The sequence below is a fragment of the Lathamus discolor genome, chromosome 2, assembly GCF_037157495.1.
Source record: "Lathamus discolor isolate bLatDis1 chromosome 2, bLatDis1.hap1, whole genome shotgun sequence".
In the NCBI taxonomy this organism is placed as follows: domain Eukaryota; kingdom Metazoa; phylum Chordata; class Aves; order Psittaciformes; family Psittacidae; genus Lathamus; species Lathamus discolor.
In genome coordinates, this window is record NC_088885.1 from 48566933 (window position 1) to 48587543 (window position 20611).

The 20611-nt window shown below is 39.1% G+C and overlaps 1 protein-coding gene across 1 annotated transcript in view; it reads left to right on the forward strand.

The window, feature by feature from the left end:
* Positions 1-771: 771 nt before the first annotated feature.
* Positions 772-20611, forward strand: part of ADARB2 (adenosine deaminase RNA specific B2 (inactive)) — a 306595-nt gene continuing 286755 nt past the window's right edge. The window contains exon 1 of the mRNA XM_065669255.1: positions 772-907. Within this exon, the coding sequence (XP_065525327.1) occupies positions 808-907 (100 nt within the window). The 5' untranslated portion in view covers positions 772-807. The remainder of the gene's footprint in view (positions 908-20611) is intronic.

Genomic DNA, 20611 nt, shown 5'->3' on the forward strand with positions numbered 1-20611 from the left:
GTGAATTTAGCAGAGCACGTACTTTAAAAATAACTGGAGATTCAAGCAGAATCGCTACACTTACCGTCTTGCATAAGGTTTGTTGACACAGGGATCCTTCAACAGTAACTCATATTCTTTCCCTGGGAATAATAACCACTGCAATTAGTGAACTAGTTATTAAGTGTTGGGCTGGGGAGCACAGCAGCGGCATTTCTGTGTTTCTGGAAGCAGAGTGTTCAGTGTCCACATGGTCTAAAGCAGAAAAAAAAGAAGAGGGAAGGAAAAAAAAAAAAAGAGAAAGAAAGAAAAAGGCTTGAATTCCTGCCTGCAGACTCCCTTCTTGCAAGCTTCTCCCAGACGAGGCGGCAGGATGTTTTTATTCCCTCCGGGGCTATTCTCCCTCGCTTTCTCCCCGGAGCCGGGCACAGCCGGCAGCCCAGAGGGAGCGGAGTTTGGGGGCGAGGGCTGGCGGAGCTGATGTCAGCGCAGGGCGGCGGGAACGATTGGGCTGCGGGAGACTTTGCAGCAGCAAATCCGCCCCCCCTTACCCCCCCCCACCCCCCCCGCACCCTTGGCTTCAAAGCGACCGGCGCCCAGCAACTCGCAGAGGTGCAAAAAGTGGGCGCGGGGCCGGCAGAGCCGCCGCTGCCGCCCCCGGGCATCGCCCCGGCCGGGCCCGGCACGTCGGGGCGGAGGCGCGACCCCTCGGCGCGGCGCTGGGCAGCCCGCCCTGCCCGGCGCACTATAAAAGCCGCCTCCAGGAAAGGGAGAAACTCCACGGGAGGAAAACATCGCGGCGCGGTGCTGTTTCGCTGAAGTGCAGGCATGACATCCGTCCTGGGCAGCAGCAGGGCGTCGGGAGCGCCGAGCGGGCAGCTGAAATGCAAGTCCAAGAGGAGGAGGAGGAGGAGATCAAAGAGGAAAGGTAAGATAGATTTTTTTTTTCCCCTCTTTTTTTCCTCTCTCTGTCTCCCACACAACATCGGCTGCTCTTGTGGTTATTGTCTGGGCTCGGCACACGCCGGCCCCAGCCCTGCTGCCACCCCGACGGCCGGTGAGGGGCGGGCGGTGCCTCCTCCGTTGCTCCGATCCGCTACCCGCGGGGTCCGGCTTGAGGACGAGGAGGGTCTCCGCGCTGCCCCGCTGACGGGCAATGTTTGCTCTCCTCCTCTCTCTTTGTTTAGGGATGAGCTTGAACCCCGCAGGGGTGCCAGCGGGTGGCGGCTCGGCGGACACCTTCCAAGGTAAAGCGGTGCGGGGGAGCTGCCCTGTCCCGGGGTCTCTGCCGGTTCTGGCACAGCCCCCACCCGGCTTCAGCACCCCCAGCATCATTCTGCCCTACCTGCCGCCCCGTGTCCGGCCGCAGGAAGTGCCCCGGCAGCGCAGATCGCTGCGCGGAGCCTCCGGGGCAGCGCGCAGCTCCCGCGCGGCTGGTTGCACCCCCCAAACTACCGCTTTATCTCTCTAGAAAAGGTCCGCCGAGTTTTGCTATTTTGGTGGTGTTCCCCTTACCTAAGCAAACCTCTGTTAGGAAGGCGCTCATTGCCATAGGCATGAAAAGTGAAGCTACAGGGTGTCATTGCGAACGGGGAGTATGCCCTACATAAAAGCTCTTCGACAGGCTGCGAACACTTTAAAAAAGCACTGGCATGAGAAGCCAGAGGTGCTCAGCTGCAACGCATTTGCTTGCAGAGGTGCTCACTCCAGATGTTTTGCTGAGCAATAAATACCATCTAACCTGTAATTGTCATCATTATGTGGGACTAACACGAGTTTTAGTCAGCTAGCTCGTCAACTCAAGCCGATGCTAATGATACACTGCTTTTTCTTCCGATTCTAGGAAACATCATTTGTAGGCGCCATTAGTTGTGTCTTTTTATTATCAAGTTAAAGGCAGTTAAGCACGGTATTTGATAACTTTTTCGGGAAGTGTCAGAGCACGTTTTATATGGTAACTGGTACAAACTGGTCAAATGCTAAATGCTAGCTTGTATCATTTGCCTGTCACTATTTTAACTTTCATCCCTGAACTCTCTGTATTCAGAATCATAGTTACAAATAGTGGCCTGCCCACAAGCGGAAACTACAGGCACTCAGATGTATAAGGACATGGAGTAGGTGTGTAACCTTGACTTGTTCCTCTGGATTTTTGGGTTGCTGGAACACCTGGTGACAAAGGCTGTCTTTTATTGTCCATTATAAAATCAGTTTTAAAATACTAAGCATCCTTTAAATATGCTTGTTACTTAAGTTGTGGTCTGCAGACTTCTTTGTGCTGTATTTGTTTAAGCAAAACTTCTTTTCTAGGGAACTACAAACTTAGCCTAGCCTTAGTTACCCTGTACTTGGCCAAGAGAAAAGAGTAATCCATTACTATATGCAATGAAGAAAATGTGCTTCGTTATGAAGATAAACTGTGTTAATTTTGTTTCTAAGCAGCAGGCAAAAGTGAGGGTCTTTCAGTAAGACTTTTCTGATGCAACCCACAGTTGCTCTGCTTTGCCAAAATAAGGTAGAAGTTGAATATTTGAAAAAAACCCAAACAACAAACAAACCACATAAAACCTACAAAAAAACCCCACAAAAACTTGCTAAACCATAACTTGGTAAATAACAGCTATTTGCAGAATAGACAGCTGGAGGTTGATGGCATTCTAGAAAGTGCTTGATATCGATATCAATAAGAACATGCACTTAAACAGCTTTTTTTTTTTTTCCCTCCAAATGTGCTGTTGTAACCACTTCCCAAATAATGTAGTTGGTTAGTATACCAATTGTAGGGAGCAATGCTTGTGTTCATATGATTTTGATTTTGTTTTCAATGTAATTGAAGTAGAAATTCATAAATATACACATTCCTGTAATTTTATACTGGCAAAAAAAATGCCTTGAACTTCAGGCACACCCAGTATAAAACCTGTTGGATTTTATTATTACACTAGTTTACTTACTGATCGTATATTTCTGTGTCTTTTTTGATGGTATCTAATGTAAAGATGTTTAACAAACTGACTGTCCTGGAGACTAGTCAAGAAAGTGTCTATTAAGCTCATAAATTACTATATTCTTATTAGAATTAATATGGGCTGACCTATTTTGGAGGTTTGATTCATTTAACAGATTGTGAAAATCTTTTCAGAGTGTCAGCATTCTAAATGGTTAAAGGCAAGTGTCACTTGACTTTAACTATTACCCACACATATTTTGTTTCTCGCAAGAATACTTTGAATAGATGCTTTAAAGTGTGTAACTTCACGTATGTTTACATGTACACATGCCAATACCTGTGGACACTTGTAGACAAAGAAATTCACTCTAGTCTTAATTTTAAATTGAATATTAATCAGTAAGAAAATGAAATGATTTGTCACATCCCTACTCCTTAATGAGATGGACTCAAATTATTTTTACAACTTAATATATTTTATTACACATTACATATGAACTGTGCTTAAAACCAGGTTGAGACATCACCTGATAGAATATCTAGGGACGTATAGAAATAGAAACAAATGTTATTCTCTATTTAATAGCACTGTTTTTTCTCTTTGGATGTGCTTTCCATGTTTTCACTCATATTTTTGTCCTAGTTAGTGAGAATTTTAAATTGGTGTATCTAGGTATAGCACTTTGCTTCACTCCTTTTATACCTGGATGATCTGGTTTAGGAGTTTGCTGGAGGCAGAAAGCAAGTTCAAACAATGTTCTCTGAATAGCTGAATTTCCCTGTGCATTTAGGTTATAAACCATGTGCTGCATGAGACTGAGGGGGGGAGAGAGAGGATTTCCATATATGCAAATTGAGCACTGAAAGTCTAGGATACTGAGTGTGATTCCAGTGTACAATAGCATTATCCAATAATTAATTTTCGTGATTTTATTTTCATGCTTATGAAATCCAGCAACCCTTTAAGTATAAATATCCTCCCTTGAAGACTTAAGGTTAAATGTCCATGCAACGAATATCACATTGCAGGCATGTATTTGCACAATGTTTTCATTCAGTTTTACACTATGTGCAGAGAGTATGTTAAACAGCTAAAATGTAGATATTCATAGCCATTTGTTAATGTTAGTATAGGTAGGAATATTTTCATTGTAATTTAGAAAATAAGTCTGTTAAGTCCCAGTGGGAAGTTAATATCTTGATTTCTCAGCAACCTAATGAAAAATAAATAGGGACGCTTGCCAGATTATCTGCAGACTAATTTCATGTAGAAGCAGTAATAGGTGTTTTATATTTACCTTTTTGTTGTTCTGTTGGGTTTGTTTTGTTTTTATCTGTGTGCATAAAATGACTAGAGGTTAAAAACTACACCTAATGATTTAGAGAAAGGCACTTGAAATGCTTAGGGCTTTATAGGAAGTTACTGTATTTGTGGGTTCTTGTGTTTTCTCCAGGGCTTTGGAATATGGCAGAGTACTTGCAGAATTCAGCACAGAAGCCTCAGCACGGTTTGTGTGTATTTCATAGCCTGTGGTATACATTTTGAAAAGAAGGCTTGTTTTCTGAGATAAATGATTACAAGTAGGCCAGACAAAAGCAGAGTTGCCATTTACTGATAATACTAAAAAGGTGAAATGTTAGCAGCCTCTGGCAACTTGTTAGAAATCAACATATAGAAAGTAAATATGAAATGGGTGATTGGAGGTATGTCCCTTCTGAGTCATTTTCCAGTACAAAACAACAAATAAGACACCTTATTCGTAGTACTGTTTTACAGAGCTAGCAGTTAAAGTTAATTACTGGAAACAGGAGGGAATCGGGTATCCCTGATGTGGTAGAAATCCATGTTGGTGGTCGCTGCTGATACAATGGGACATGAAATCCAAGTTGACAGGATAAACTAAATAAGGGCAGCAAGCGGGTGAGAGAGGCAAAATGATTGTGAAATGAAATTCCATGAAAAATTAATGAAACAGAAAGATTGTGCTGGGGATGGAGGGAGGAAACCAGCTTGGTTCTTCATCATCCTGCAATGCCAAAGTAATAAATGAGTGTGTTTCATCTTGGCGAGGTTCAGGGACACAACTCCTTCCCCACAACAGGATTGCATCGTGCTTCAGGACTTGTTCCGCTTATCTCGTCCCTTGACAGCTTGAGAGGAAGGTACTGGATTTGGTGATAAAATTAAATTGATTAAACCTTTATCCATCATCTAATTTGGTGCCTTTCTTTTTTCTTTCCTTTTTTATTATTACCTTCAATTTCTAGTGATCCATGTAATGACAGCAATTTAAGATAGCATCAAGGACATTAGCTACGATGACTGAACTTAAATTTAGAATAAAAATATGGGATTCATGAGTCCATATCTAAATAGCAGACGATTAGGTTATAGCAGTTGTATCTTCCTAGCAACAGCACGTAAGTGTGAGGACAATAAAATGGCGCGATTTGCTTTTAAATGGAACAAAATATTTAAACTTTATCTAGAAGTATTAATTATGTGAGCAGAAGGAGTACTTACATAAATATTGACCATATCCTACGTGAGCAGTGACATATATAGCCATTTTTACCTTTTCGAACACAGAAATTAAGTCAGATGCTTGCTTTCTTCAGTGGCAATGTGGAGGCATATAAAGCTAGTGGCAAAGTACCATACTGTTGGAAATTGTTTCTTGTTTCTTAAGAGTTTGTACTTTTCCTTGGTGATTTGGGTAGGGAAAATGTCCCATAAGGTGAGAGCTTTGCTTAAAATTTCCAGTTTAAGTAGTATCACTGGAGTTTTTAAAATGCTTAATGGCAGCCCTTTCTGAAGTGATCTCTATAAATGCAAAACACTGCACTAAAAATTAAAGGTCAAGTGAAATTGCAGTGTGAAATACCCAAGTTACTAGAGGTCTCTGCATACTGTTTTCTTAAGTTCCTTTAATATCCTTTAGGTTAGCAAGCTGCATTAAAAGAGCAGACATTAGAATATCTGTTTGATCTGTTAATTGTATTACTTTTGAATTACTGCTGCCTAATATTGTATAGGTTTTGCAAGTAGTAATGAACCTGAATTGATCCCTGTGTTTAGAGCTATCTTTACAACCTTTCAGGCATTTTACCATTAGTTAACCAGACAAAAAAACCTGATATGTATCAATACATAGATCATCCTGAAGGCATCTGTGGTGAACTTGATATTTTCTTTGTAACACAGCTCATTTCTCCTACAAATTATGTAAGTTCTGATAGGAAAATGAAGTACTCTACCTTTCTGCTATAGCTGACCTTTGTACCCCCCTATATGAAATCGAAAAAAAGCAGTTAACCCAGAGGAGTTTTAGCAGCATACTGCGATATATATATAAAAATATTAAAAATATCACTTTATTAACCAGTAGAAGCGTCTTGTCAACCCATACTGATAGATAACCCTCCCTGAGTCTTAAAATAATCAAATGTAATGCTGTAACAGAAAGCATTAAACGGATGGTGTTATCATTGTTCAGTCAGTCTGGAATTTCTTGCTATTTAGGACGGGTTTGAAATATGAATATGTTTTTGGGGGGCTCTGAATTAACAATACCCAGTCCAGCCTAGGGGCTGGACATTGCCATGGATAGTTTAATGAAAATCTCTGCTAAGTAAAGCGTGATAACAAGAAGCATAGAGCAGGGCAGAGTGCGTGAAGAGCAGGATGGCTAATGCTGAAGATATTACACTGTCGTTAATGAATGAATGGAAAGTGTATTTTCACTGGGTATATTCTGTTTCATTCTGGCTGTTCTAGTTCCCAAATGTGTACTAGAAATAGTGAGGATTCAGAGACATATGGCAGAAGGAATTAGAGAAGTGTAAAATTTCAGTACAAGAAAATTGATAAGATTTAGATTGTTTATTTTGGAGATAAGTTAAAGAAAGAATACAATAAAATTATATTAAAGAAGGAAAGATTATAAAAGATGTAAAACAGGCTTCTCTGATTTATACCTGTTTTTTTTATTATTTACAAAGACAGAGGCTTTTAAGGAAACTGAATTCCAGCATGTTTAATAAGAGTGGAAGGACTTATTCTGTTCAGACAGTATGTAGCTGGCCTGGGGAATTCTTTCACTCAAGGTATAGAAAAACAAAACTTATTATATGTGTAGGAAGCTGAAGTATTTGATTAGCTCAGCTGAGATTAGCTAAAAAGTTTGCTGCTCACTTGAGTGAATGTAGGCTTCAGCTTTAGATAAGATACATTAAGAAGGATTTGGATTTTTAATATGAGATATGAATCCTCTTTTTTTCAGGAAATTATCTGACTCCTGACCTACTGGGACTACATGGAAAGGTGTTTTCTATATGGTTTAATTGCTGCTGCTCACTGTGAGCCTTTGTGCATGCTTCTCTGTTTTCACAGCTGAAGCTATAGCGCAACTGTTCAGGAGGTACCTTTCTGCTTGGCTTTGGGAGGGTGGCAATGAGCATTCCTCCACCCATGTGCCTCCAAAAATGGGAACACAGTTGCAGTGAAGGCAGGCACATTTCCTTGGGATATTCCTGATGGCTTTTTAAGTTACCTTCCCCTCTGTTCCCACTCAACACCCTGCATAATGTATGTAAAAATAGATCAAAACTGAGACTGATTCCAGTCTCTGATGCTGTACTGAGGTTAGGTAGGATGACGATAAAAATTAATACATCCCCTGTTTCTTATTCCCTTGGAAAAAGAAGCAAAAGGGAGTGAAAGGGGGTGAAAATAAACTTTATAAACACATGATGATTTGTTTTGCAGAAAAACACAAGTTACTGGTGTTACTGCTACAGTGTCATCATTACATGTATATTCTGTAATAAGGGATTATCCCTGCACACCATAGTCTGTCTTTGTGAAAGTGTTCCTCTTGGGTTAGGGTTTGGTCCCAGTACCAAACTATTGTATCTGATTTTGGAGTTGTGCCACTTGAGTGCTGTTTCTGAAACCTGTGGTACGTGTTGGTAGCACTTTATGTGTGATTTGGGACTGAGGAGTGAGCAATAAGTAGATCTCAGCAAAATACTTTCTGTTAAAGTGTGATTTTTTTTCTTTTTCTCATTTTTACGTTATCTTTGTTTCTTATAAGAGAAATGGTGCTCAAAATTATTAGCAGAGTCACCTTTCTCTAGCTGCTAATGAAAAATCAGCATGAAAAGTCAAGGCTGCTAGGAAGTGTGGGAAGAAATAAGTAGAATTTGACAGATATTTTGTCTCCATCTCCATAGAAAGAGATTTACACACAACTAATTTAATGCAGTTGCCTGCTCCTTACCACTTCTCAGAGACTGTGAAATGGCTATTTATTCCTTAAATAGTGGGGTTTAACAAATGTGAAATGATGGCTATCAAGCCAACTGTAATAATGTATTACCTTTGTATAAGGCCTGATGTTGCTGCCCCTGCTCACAGTAAAATTGAAATTGAAGCCTCTCAGCATGAGTCAGGGTGGTTATGCTGCTATACACATGCATGTCTATGCCTCAATATATATGTACATATATACGTTTCCTTATGAAATAAAGTTTAGCTTCAGCTGTCTAACAATATTAAATGAATGAGCATAACAAACTCCAAGTTATATCAGACAAAGGATCTTAAAGCCTGTATAGTCCAAAAAATATTTACATGAGGGATTTTTGCATTACCTTGAAATATTTTGTTTAGAGATGTAAAAATAAAATTTGTTTCATTTGTGTTTATACACATCCATTCATCCATGGTGCATGAACTTGTAATTTTAAATATGTATAAACATTCTGATAGGATTTGCGTACGATTTTCCTCTGTGTAATACTGATAGTCTTACAGACAAAGGCACAACCGCACAAGGATTATAAGATTTTTTTTTTTTTTTTTTTTTTAGGGAGAAATAAATGAAAGAAACTTCTTAAGCAAGATTTTTTAGGCTATTTCTAGGTCCCATTTTTGTATGTATGTTTTCTGAGTACGTGAGTAATTCAGAACGGTAATAACAGATCCTTGTGCAGAAGCCTGTAATATTAATGTCAGGAAACCCCAAACCGTTATTGAAAAGGTGGATTTGTTCTTAAGTTTCTTTGTGTGCTGATCTTTCTCCAGCTGAATCTTACAGAACTGACATAACTGGGAGCAGAAGCCAACTCTGAGCTTGTGCTTCATATTACATCCATGCCACCAGCCCTGCCACAAACCACTTATAGATTCTTGAACAATATTTAACTGAAATTAACTTTCACTAGCTGATTTCGGGGTTGTAATTTCCCTCCCTCATGCCAATCGTGAATTGCTATTTACATGTCTCTATGAAAGGTGATTCTGGGAAGCGAGGAGCAGAGCCATGGACTGCATTGCCTCATTGTTGAACTGTGCAGACAGTAATTGGAGCTCAGCTCTTGCTTCTCATGGATTTAGGAGTTTAAATGAAACAGGACAAAAAGGGAATGTTCTCTAATATCACTGACAGCAGGTCTCCTCCAGATGCAAGTGCTGCAAAGATAATTGATTGTCTCTATTTATCATTTATTTATGCTAAAGCATCTGATGTCTGTCTGTAAAATCTGTTGTTTGTCATGTTGCGATACTTGTTTTTCAATTCATGTTTATAATGACCAGTTTTTACAGCTGTATGACAGAGGTTTGCCTTACCTGGTGCTGTGTCCACAAAGAGTTGTGCCTTCAGCTGGAATCCATGAGCGCAAGTCATTTGATGATTTATTTTCTTTTCAATAAATTTTCATTATGCAAATCCTTTAGATTTTGTACACAGGAATGAGAGAATATGCAGTATTCAAGCATAAATGTGAAGCATTTCAGTTCTGCAACAACAGGTCAAAAGCTTGTCTTTCTAGGTTAACTTGTACGCTGCCACTAATACTTTTAAAATGAGACTTTAGCTCTGCATTCATTTTGCTAAAAAAACTAAAGAGTTTGGAGTCTTTGCATGTAATAGCACACGGTGTAAACTGTAAGGTAAAAATGGTCAGTAAGATACTAACAGTTCCAGTTACCAGAAGATGGTTATTAGGTGTCAAAGAAAACTGGTGATTTCAAAAATGTACACGGTTTTTGATTAGTCAGAAATTAAATAGCCTTTTGCAGTTTAGAAATGCGGTGTGTAATAGAAGTAGTTTAACAGAACACTGTTTTATAGATTGGTTAGCCCAGACACATTTTTAAGCAGGTGATACATTATGCTTAAATGGGGTAAGAAAAGAAACCATAGACAGAGAAGTTCTGGCAGATTTTCCTGAAGGCTACCAGTGAATTTCTTATTAAATTTACACTGTCATGATTTAAGGCCCACTGGACTATTTTTCCATGCCAGTGACTAGGATCATCCTTTTCTTCAGCTAATTCTAACTCATCCCAGCCATCAAGGACTCTTACTGCCCAGAGTTAATAAAAATGCATCAGTGTAATCATACGAGGTACATGCTCAAATTATTTATGAAAAGTCGTTATTAACTCTCTGAGACAGAGAAGACATATTCCCCCAGTTTACAAAGACGGAAACTGTGTCAGCACAGTTAATAAATCTGTTGCAGAATTAATTAGCAAGAGGTAGGTATTCAGTAGTCTGTTGCTCCAGTTTCTCAAGTATCGAATTAACCTGTTTCTGGTTTGTACCTATATTTTCTGTAGCTGCATCATATCACATGGGTTTATCATTGCAAAGTACTCGTATGACATGGCAGGTCCCTGGGAGCACCGCTCATTTCAAGGCGGACAGTGTGCTAGGCTGTACGCTGCAGTCGGTGCACACAGGCAGAAGCAGGTATAATCCCTGCCTCCAAGGCAGCCTGCTGCAGTTGTTCGCAAAGCAGTTGTGCCTGGTGGTGTTTGAAAGGAAAGGGCTTTTTACTTATCTATTTTGTATGCAAACAAATGCATGGGATCAGATTCTTCCTTGGTGTGGAATCGCATTTACTCTTCAGTTCCTGGAGGTCTTTTGATTTCTCCCAGAATGGCATGCTATACTTGCTGAGGGCAAGCTTTCTGTGTTTCCAAGTTTACGTTTAAAAGGCAACTTTTTCTTCGGTATTAGCAGCACATTGCTGACAAGTTCTGTAGACTAGCTCTATTTTTGTAACATATATTACTTCCATCAGATGCTATGAGAATTTGCTTAAGGAATTGATTGAAACTGTTACAGATTATTTTTTTTACAAGATTTCACCTTTAAAATGAATCAATTTCAGTAGAATTAAATATTAGCTAAATTTCATAACTTTTATTTCCATTAAAAATCTTACTAACTGTGCCTACATTTGTGCCTTGCTTGCAGTTCATCAATTCTATATATGCATGTGCTTCTTTGAAGACCAGGAGACTACTCCACTTTTAGCTAAAAACACTGTAAATTGACTATACTCTTTAACCGTAAGATAATTCTTTGACTAAAATGTAGAAGATAATTCTAAGATGAAAAAAAGAGCAAGCTGTGGTTTCTGAGTCTAGGAAAGGAATTCTAAAAGTTAAAAACAATTTAAAAATATATTTGCTATACCTTATTACTTTTAATTTTGCCTCAGTAAACTCTAAGCTCTCATTAAGAGTCTCCAAAATTAACTGAAAGCAAGAAGCAACATAATACACACTGGTTTGGCCTTGTAGAGTGCTGTTTTAATGGGGGTATGACTATGGAAGCAGTCTCAATCTATTGTTAATTATTATAAAGATAACCACAAAGGCACAAAAAAGCTCCTTTTAAAATAAAACATAGACTGTGTAGCCCTAAAAATCCATGTGTTGATTACATATTTGCACTTGTTTGTTTCTTTACAAAAACACCCACCTCTTTTATCCCCTTTTTGTTATTATCTTAATCCCCTTGCTTGTATCCTCACCTATTGAAGCAGCTGTTATTCATATAAATTATGAAAATGAAAGCATGTATGAGAGTGGTGGCTGAATAGGACCAATATATCATCAAAGGTCTTCGGGTTAACATATGGCCTTGGTTCAGCGAAATCACTTGTTCAGTCATTCCATTGCTGCCTAGAAAAGCAGTAAATAAAGAGTAACAAGATCTGCATACAAATATGCAGGTGCTTTAGAGTTATTTTGTGGAACCAGAAACTGGATAATGAGTTACTATTCCTTTTCTAAAAAAAAAATCTACATATTAAAGAAATTTGTAATGCACTTATTTGCCAACACATATTTCTTAGGGCTCATTCTGTTTTAGCACATCTAAACTGATCTTCCTACCACTTCCTGAGCAAAATAGATGTTTTTCTGACACTGGCATGTAAAAGTGGTATCTGTGCTGTTTAGACAGAATGGGAGACGGCAAAAAGTAAAGATAAGGGGCTGAGACTATTATTCTAATGGCTATTATAGCAAAAGCAATGCCTGCATTGTGTGCAGGCAGTTGGATGAAGAGTGATTTGTTAATCTTGCTAATCTTGATTTCAAATACTTTTTGTTTTGTTGGTTTGCCCCATAGTATATTGTTGCAAATGCTGATGGCAGGCACACACCTGCCTGTAGGTGCAGTTATGCACAGGCCTCATACAGTCAGTCAACTGAATTTCCATCTGTCATTTCCAGCAGGTATCAGTGAATTTGCGCTTTGTAGAAAAGATGATTATGAATCACTGAAACCCACATGGCGAAACGAGATTTCGGTGATTGTCAGCACAGACTTTACATAGAGGTGAAGTACAGGTGGGCAGGAACGCTAAAGGGACAATGAGATGTGATGCTTTCAGTGCATCTGTGGGCAAAAGCCTGGCTTAAGGGCAGCAATGATACAGCTCCCTGACCAAATGGAGAAACTGGTTTCCATTAGCCCTTTCTAGCAGACAGCTTGTCTCTGCTGAACGTTGACAATGTATTACATAAATTTCCCTGCAACAGCTTGTTTCAGAAACTTTCCCCAGTAATGTAGATTAAGTTAGAATTTTGTTTTGACTGCTGTAATGCATATTCATTAGATAAAAGCCCAGACAATTACTGTGATAGTTTCACTAGCAGGTGGAGCATGTTTTAGGATTTGATGGGCATGGGATTTGTTGCAATAATCTCAGAGAAATTTGGGGGATTATTTTTGTTGGGGGTTTGTATGAAAAGTGAGAACGTAAGCAGATTTGAAGGTGATTTCATTATGTTTTTACATTAGTTTGCTTTTACCATTTTAAATCCAGAATGAGTTCATACTTTGAACAAATGAAGGTCTCTTAGGGCAAGCAATGAAGCACACAAATGAATGCTACCTAAATAATATAGTTTAAAATGCATAAATAGTAAGTAGCAGTATTTCTAAAGGGATATCGCTTTATTACATTCACTTCCCAAAACTAGCAAGAACTAGAAAAAATATTTTCTATCTTCACTTGTATAATGTTCACTTTCATCCATTACGTACATTAAGATGTACGTTGCGTACATAGATTAATTTTTGTTGAGTAGGTAGTATTACGGAAAATATGCCTTTGTCAACATTGTTGAGAATTTGCGAACAAAAGCACAATTTCCTTTTTTTTTTTCACTAGAAAAGAGGGAAAGATTGAGAGCAGAATTGAGATGAAGAGAATAGGAGCCTGATCTGTGCTGTTACATGGGAATCTTTCTTTTCCAGGAGCACAAGGCCCTACCATTTATGGCACCTTCATCCCATAGGTCATCCTCACATGGGTGGTCACATTGTCTTTATTCAGATTGACCTTGGTGGTAATTATTATAGGGGTTAGGGTCATGGTAACTGGCACTATCAGTAGTGGATCACTGCCAAATTAGCTTTTCAAAAAGAAAATCAGGAAGATAAAATTGCGCACCCAGGAAAGCACTTTATTTCATTCTACAGCACAGAATCAGAGTTTAACATTAAAGAAGATTTAAAAATACACTTGCATAGCACAGAAGTTATCAGTCTAGACTCCCCATCTGTTGAATGCCTTGTAAGTAAGTATCAGTAACAGTTCAGTATCTGACTTAAGCAGAAATCATCATGTAAAAATGCTAATAATTTCTCTACGCTGTTTTGTTACTAATGGAATTTCAAAGCTATGAATGCATATGTTTATATTCAATTTCTATTTATGTACTTAAACATAGACACTCTAGTACTATGCATATTAATGTGCCAATTTGTGCTCCAGCAACGTGTATATTAATGTACATGCATATTTATATGAAGTGCTAAACTCAATAGCAGTTTTGTCCTAGGCTTCGTAAGGAGCTTGGCTCAAACCCTGATTTGTATTTTCTTTTTAATAAACATTGGGTCAAATTTCCAGCAATTAATTTGGTTCATAAAATACTCATCTTGTAGTTGTTTTTTAATTCTTAATCACAAATCATTTATGAGTTGCATCATTTTTACCAGCTTGTGTAGAGATATTTCTCTGTTGAGAGCTGCTTTCATATTCCCTTCACCATCCTCCTTTGTCTTTCTTGATTTCAATGTGATTTAATTGTTTTGTAATCCCCTGCACCATTATTAATTAGCAAACCTCCAGTTTCAGGCTCTGAATTTTTCTCTTAGGCTCAGACCATTTATAATCTCATCTGAAAAGACAAGATCAAACATCTGCCTTGTAATTCATCTCTTTGCATCTTGCACCCCTCATGATTATTGCTTATTCTTTATTATAACTGGGGGGGTTAAGGGTGAAATGTTACACCTGGAATTATCTGGCCTGTTAGCCTGAAAATAAATCCATGCAAACGGGCTTCAGGGAAATAGTGAAAGTCAAGGAATCCAGAACTCATACTCCTTTGTAGAATTTGGGGCTTCACATGTCCATAAAGAAACTGTGGCTGGTAAAAAGTAATGATAGATAAGAGTTTCTTTTGCAGAGCTTTCATCAGTTTATATTTTCAAAATTTTCTTCACAAAGATGTAGGATAGAAACATGCATCTATTTGTATATTTATGAAGAGTAAATAAATCCAGCATTTCTATGAGTCCTAGGATGCAGAAATCTATAGTTTTCAGAAAATCACATTACTTGTTTCTCCTTTCTGCTAAAGCCTATACCCACGTGGAATTGTCTATCCAAAGAATCCTGTTCTCTTTGGCCTAAAATGGGCCAAAGTGGGGTATTCAGGCTCTCCCATACATAATTTCTCACACCAGTTAGAGGCTTGATGGTGCAAGCAGGCTGCTGAGGTCTGTTGCAAATATGCATTTCGCTTATTCATGCAATATGAGCCTTCCAAAATCTGTGAGAGCTCCAAATGCTTTTCAATAGGCTACTGTCAATTTTGGAATGATACTGTAAAATAATATTGTTATAAATATTTTCATTATAGAAATATAAAAGGAAAAAGAGCAGTTAACACTGGATAGTTTTTTAAACTGATCTTTTTCTTTCTTTCACAACTCTGTGTGATCTTCGTAGGTACTAGAATAAAAAATAATTTCAAACATGAATAAGAAATAACATGTGCAGAAAACTTCATCTCAGCTAGAATTAGCAATGTCAGGCATCTTTCTGGGGCTGTGATTCCAGTCTGCCGGTTTCCCAGAGCGTGCAGAACAAGTGTGGCTGTGACCAACAGAGCCCATGAAGCATTTTGAAATAGTCTCTAGTGCTCATTTCTCTCTCCAGGAAGAACTAATTTTAAATATTGCAGCAGGCCTTTCAGGAGATATGGTATCTTTCATTGCTGACTGCTGCTTTTTTTTCTGGGTTGTTTCTTCTTTGTGTGTGTGTTTTTCCTTCTTTGCTTGTTTGTTTTAAGAGATCTCTCTTGCATATGTTTATTCACTTACAACTTTGTAATGCCCGGATGCATTGCTCTTTTCTCAGCCTCCAGCAGGTACCCTTAGCTGCTGTCTTTGGACAGCAACGTATCAGCAAGGAGCAGCTGTCTCTAATGCAGCTTAAGCTGAATTTTGGGGCAACAGAGTGTTTCTTTAGAAGATGCAATGCCTCAAGAGTTGATGGAACTTAAGGGAGATGCAAGACCTCCCCAGTGACAATCTGTCTGCCCAAGGGAGAGCTGATGTGAGACTCACATGCAACACTCGCCTATGTTGCCTTCTGCTTATGTTTTCCATTGGGCACGGCTAGAAAGTCTGTTTTATGAAGAAGTCCATGAGCTATGTGTCTGACCAGGTGTAGGTCAAGGACTTCAGCCCACTTGGCTTTGCTAGTGAGCTGATGAAATGTTGGGGTCACATCATGGGCCAAATAGCAGCCAGTTCTGCTGGATGTGCTCATGTGAACCTGTGAGAGATGTATTACTAGAGAGTCACATAGCTGTGTTTTTCCTGTGTCTCCTAGTGATATGGTGGGAGCACAGTGGCCTCTTTGTCCCCTCAGCCCCATCAGCAAGGAAGATGTATCTTACCTGATATTTATCAGGAGCCTGAGGGCAGGTTCACACACTTGCAGAATGAATTTTCGCTAAAGGAAGCTGTATTCTGAAACTGGTAATGCTGAAACTTAAAATTATCTTCTGCGTTATTACTAGGACATATTTTTAGGCCCTAATTCATGTCTCATGTGAACGCAGTCCTCCCACTCCTACACTGGGAGTACTGAACTGGAATCTGAGGGCTGTGTGTTTCATTTTCCAGAAATAAGTGCTACCCAAGATTTTGAATATTTACGTTTTTTGCTTTTTAAAAAAAAAAAAAACCACATCTACTGTTTATAGGTCTGTGTATGGTGTTAAAATAGCAAAAAAAATCAAAGTATGAACTGCTGTCCTTTGCTTTCTTGTTGCTCAGTCTCATTTTCCTCTTCGCTTAGTGGGTTTGCATCTAGATTCTGCAAACTGAAAAAAAAACCAGAATATAAGCTGAATTGCTATTAAAATATTTTGCATATCTCCTGTTTTCTGCACTCTCCTTTTGAGCTGCAGTACCACAGCTATTTACACCCTGTTGTCTTCAGTGGTCGCTGTGAGGCTGGATCTGCTTTCAGATGTTGCTGTCCTCCATCGAGTGCTTAAGGTGTTCATGTTATACTGACAAATGGGGAAGGTGACTCTGCAGCCTGTATTCCCAGGAGCTGCTTTTAGGCATTCGGGCTTTCCATTCAGTGAGGTACAAACCCAGGGCTTACAGGACCTGGGCTTTCACAGTCACATCAGAGTAACCATGGTCTTCCAACGGAGACTGGACATTGTCTGCTCTTATGTGGGAGAGCCATTCTGAGTTGCAGAAAAACAAGACTTTATCAACAAGTAGCGAGGCAAGAGGACAGTCTCAGCACCTCTGCGCTTGAAAGGTAAGCCAAGCCAAGAAAGCTCTGGGTACTGGCACTCCACAAACAAATTATAAATATAAAAGATGTGAAATATGTATCTTTTGCCACAGAACAGGAATGGAATTTGACATCAAATAAAACCTAAATTTGTTATTTTATTAAAAAATGATGAAGACTCTTATTCTGTCAGCATACTGCACAGCCTAATACCAACCCGGTAGCCACTGTCTTGAAAAAAAGAAAAGGAAAAAAAAGGCAGTGTGTAAAACATGGAAAGATATGTTTGATACCTTTACATATATGAGGGAAAAATAAATGAGACATTTAGGAAATGCAAATCAAATATATTCTTTGTTTTAATCCTTTATTAGGGGAGCTTGCAATAGGTAGGATTAGAAAATGATAGCTGAGAAATATTACTGGTGTAGTGGGTATTTCAAGTCAGTGAGGAGTCTTTCATTTAAAAGAAAACCATCAGAAAAAGGCTGTATCAATATATGAATGGAGAGAAATCAGATATTTCTGCTACTGCAAAAAATTAATAACATAAGTCATTAGCATTAGTGCAACTTGCTTCTCTTTCTAATTTACAGCCACATATCTAGATTAACTATAAAATATTCCTGGGTTTAGGACACACTGTCCTACATTGAATGCTTAGTCTAGAAAGGTTATTAACATTGAATGGGGACTGTTCTCTCAGGAGAGCTGCAGATAAAATGACCAGGGAAAGAAATAGCACAACTTCTCAAATTAGCATAATTAGTAATTATCTCTTAATAGCCCCACTTGGCTTTGGAGACTTGGCACTTGAAATTCCACTTAAAGTTCAGTGAGGAAAAACAAATTTCACGCTGAAATGTCTCAATAACACAGCTGAGCTGCTGAGGTAATCGTCTGATTTAGGTAAAGGGAAGGAGATGAACATATGGATAGGAAGATCTTTCCTGTAAGCACTGTGTTTGTGTTTGCATATGTAAAGCGCTGGAGGCTTAATGGTACAATTGCCACTTTCTCTGGGGGTGAGGGGAGGGCAGAAAGATGAGTGGGACTTTTCTCTCTTCTTTAGTGGAGAGAAGTAGATGAAGGTAATGAACTAAAATGAGGAAATCCCATTCATTTTGCACTAGAATAGTGTATTTTCTTTTGCAATTCTAGCTGAAATAAAAAATCTGAGACAAACAAGCACAGCAGTGGATAGAAACAGCAGCCTTTGTCATAGCCAGTGGCAGAATTAAAATCTTACCAAATAGGGATGGTTCTCCAATATTTAACTTAAGGCAAAATTGGATGAATAAGCACAGGGAGCCTGGTAACCCTATTTTTTTTTTCTTTCTGTGGCAAGGAAACAGATGGCTCTCTGAAGATGCATTTGACTGAGAAAGAATAAAAGCACAAGAGAAATATTTACCATTTTTACATGCCTAAAACCCAGTCCTCTTTATCCTCTGTCAGAAAACAATTTACTAGTCCATCCTAATAGAAACAAGCCTTTGTTATTAAGAAGGCACGTTTTGATTTACATGTTGCACAGCTGGTTGGAAGCTTTCCACCATGGAACCCATATACAATTGATAAACCTTCCTAAACTAGTCTGAAATAAGAAGTTGTTTCACTCTAACCCCTTTGACAGGCAAGGCAATTCATGTTGGGTGCCAATACGTCAGTAATGGATATATGGAGACGATGATTTGGGGGGCTTGCTGTTGTTGTTGTGTTGTGGTTTTGTGCTTGTTGGGGGGGGGGGTGGTTTAGTGGGAGATATATATATACGTGTGTGTGCGCACATACACACTTTTAAGTGCCAGATGGCCATATCCTGAAGGTGCAGGGAGTCGGGGGTGCAGTGATTCATGCCACACATGGTTTCTCCTAGGGAAGGGTCAAGTGCCCTTAGAAGTGGCACTTTTGTTCTGCCTGCAGAGCAAAGGACCCCTTCCCGCAAGGAAGTAATTTTTGGTGCCATGTCAACATACAAAACAGGAAAGATGAAGATAAATTAGTCAGAGGAGGTTGTCAGCTGTTACAAAACTGATAGGCTGACACTTTTGTTCTGCCTGCAAAGCAAAGGGCCCCTTGTTGCAGGGAAATAACACTTGGTGCCATATCAACACACAAAATAGGGAAGATGAAGACAAACTAGTTAGAGGAGGTTGTCAGCTGTTACAAAACTGATAGGCTGACACGCTCATGGCCAAAGAAGGAAAAGGTTTAGCTTAGAAACTCTAATTAAGGCTGGCCAAGGTCCATTCGCTCATCTTCACTAGTAGTGTCGCAGCCTCACACCCTATGTATCACCATTATTACACAGGTTCTAGGTGAGAAATGTGATTAGGTGAGCTGTGTTTCCAAGGCCCATCCTCTGAAAGCAATTCAAATGCCTCTATCAACCAATAAAATCCATTTCAAAATTCAGAAAGAGCATGAAGGCAAAGAGGGAGAAGGGAGAAAAGAAACTGAAGCAGATCAAAAGAGATGAAATGACATCTGAAAAGTATGGGAATGAGGAGAATATTGAGACTGAATTAATTACAAACACCTCTAAAAGATGCAGAAATCAAGCAGGTCTGATGTAAATAATCACAGGCTGACAGAAAGCAGAAAGGTGGGGCAGTATCATGGTAAACAAACACATTTCTCGTCATTTTCCCCCCTCAGTCCTACTCCCATATGAGCACTTGACAAATAAATTAAGCTTAAGCACTAGCACTGGAGAGAGCACAAGGAAATGTTCTGATGGACACCTGAGATATCTCCTGATAGGCTGTATGTGGGCAGCTGCTTAGAAGAAAATGCTACAAAAGAAAAATGTCCACTCCTTGACAAGCCTCTTTGTTGAGTGATTGATCTGTTTCTGCTTTCCTCCTTCCCTATAATATTGGGAATGTGAGCTGCTGCTTCAAGGCCAGACCTATTAAAAAATCATCTGTGAATACTAGCTTAACTGTTTTTTTTCAATGCATATAGCTGGAAGTGGTGTTGATTTTTCTTAGTACCCTAGGCAGGATTTTTTAGGGCAGATTTTTCAGAACAGGTCTTTCTCATTTGCTTTTAAATTTCTTCTTGAGAAATACAGGAGAACCAGTTGGGTGGTTGCACACTTGTTTGTTTGCAAAGCTCATGAGAAAGTTGATCTTGTCAAATTCAAGAACCCTGAATTTGATTTTTGGATCTGCTGCTGTTGTTTTTTTGAGACTGGCAATCCGCTTGCCTCCCCTCTGCAGGAGGACAGACAGAATACATTCATCACTATTATTTATAATCTCTGCTCTGTGAGCTGTGTAGTGACCACCAAATTATGTCTGAAATAATGTGGTCCTGATCTCATTTGGGACCTCCCGCTTGCTGTTGTAAAGTGATAGCAATGTTACTAAATGGCATTAAGTTTTATTTCTAGGCACTGAGGAAGCTGGGTATGTAACCTGCAGGTGACCTGAACTACCAAATGCTGCTTCGGTGACAGTTGATCTTCTCTGACAGCAATTAATTATTTGGCCTAATTCTGCAATGCTTGGCAAACCTTAGTGA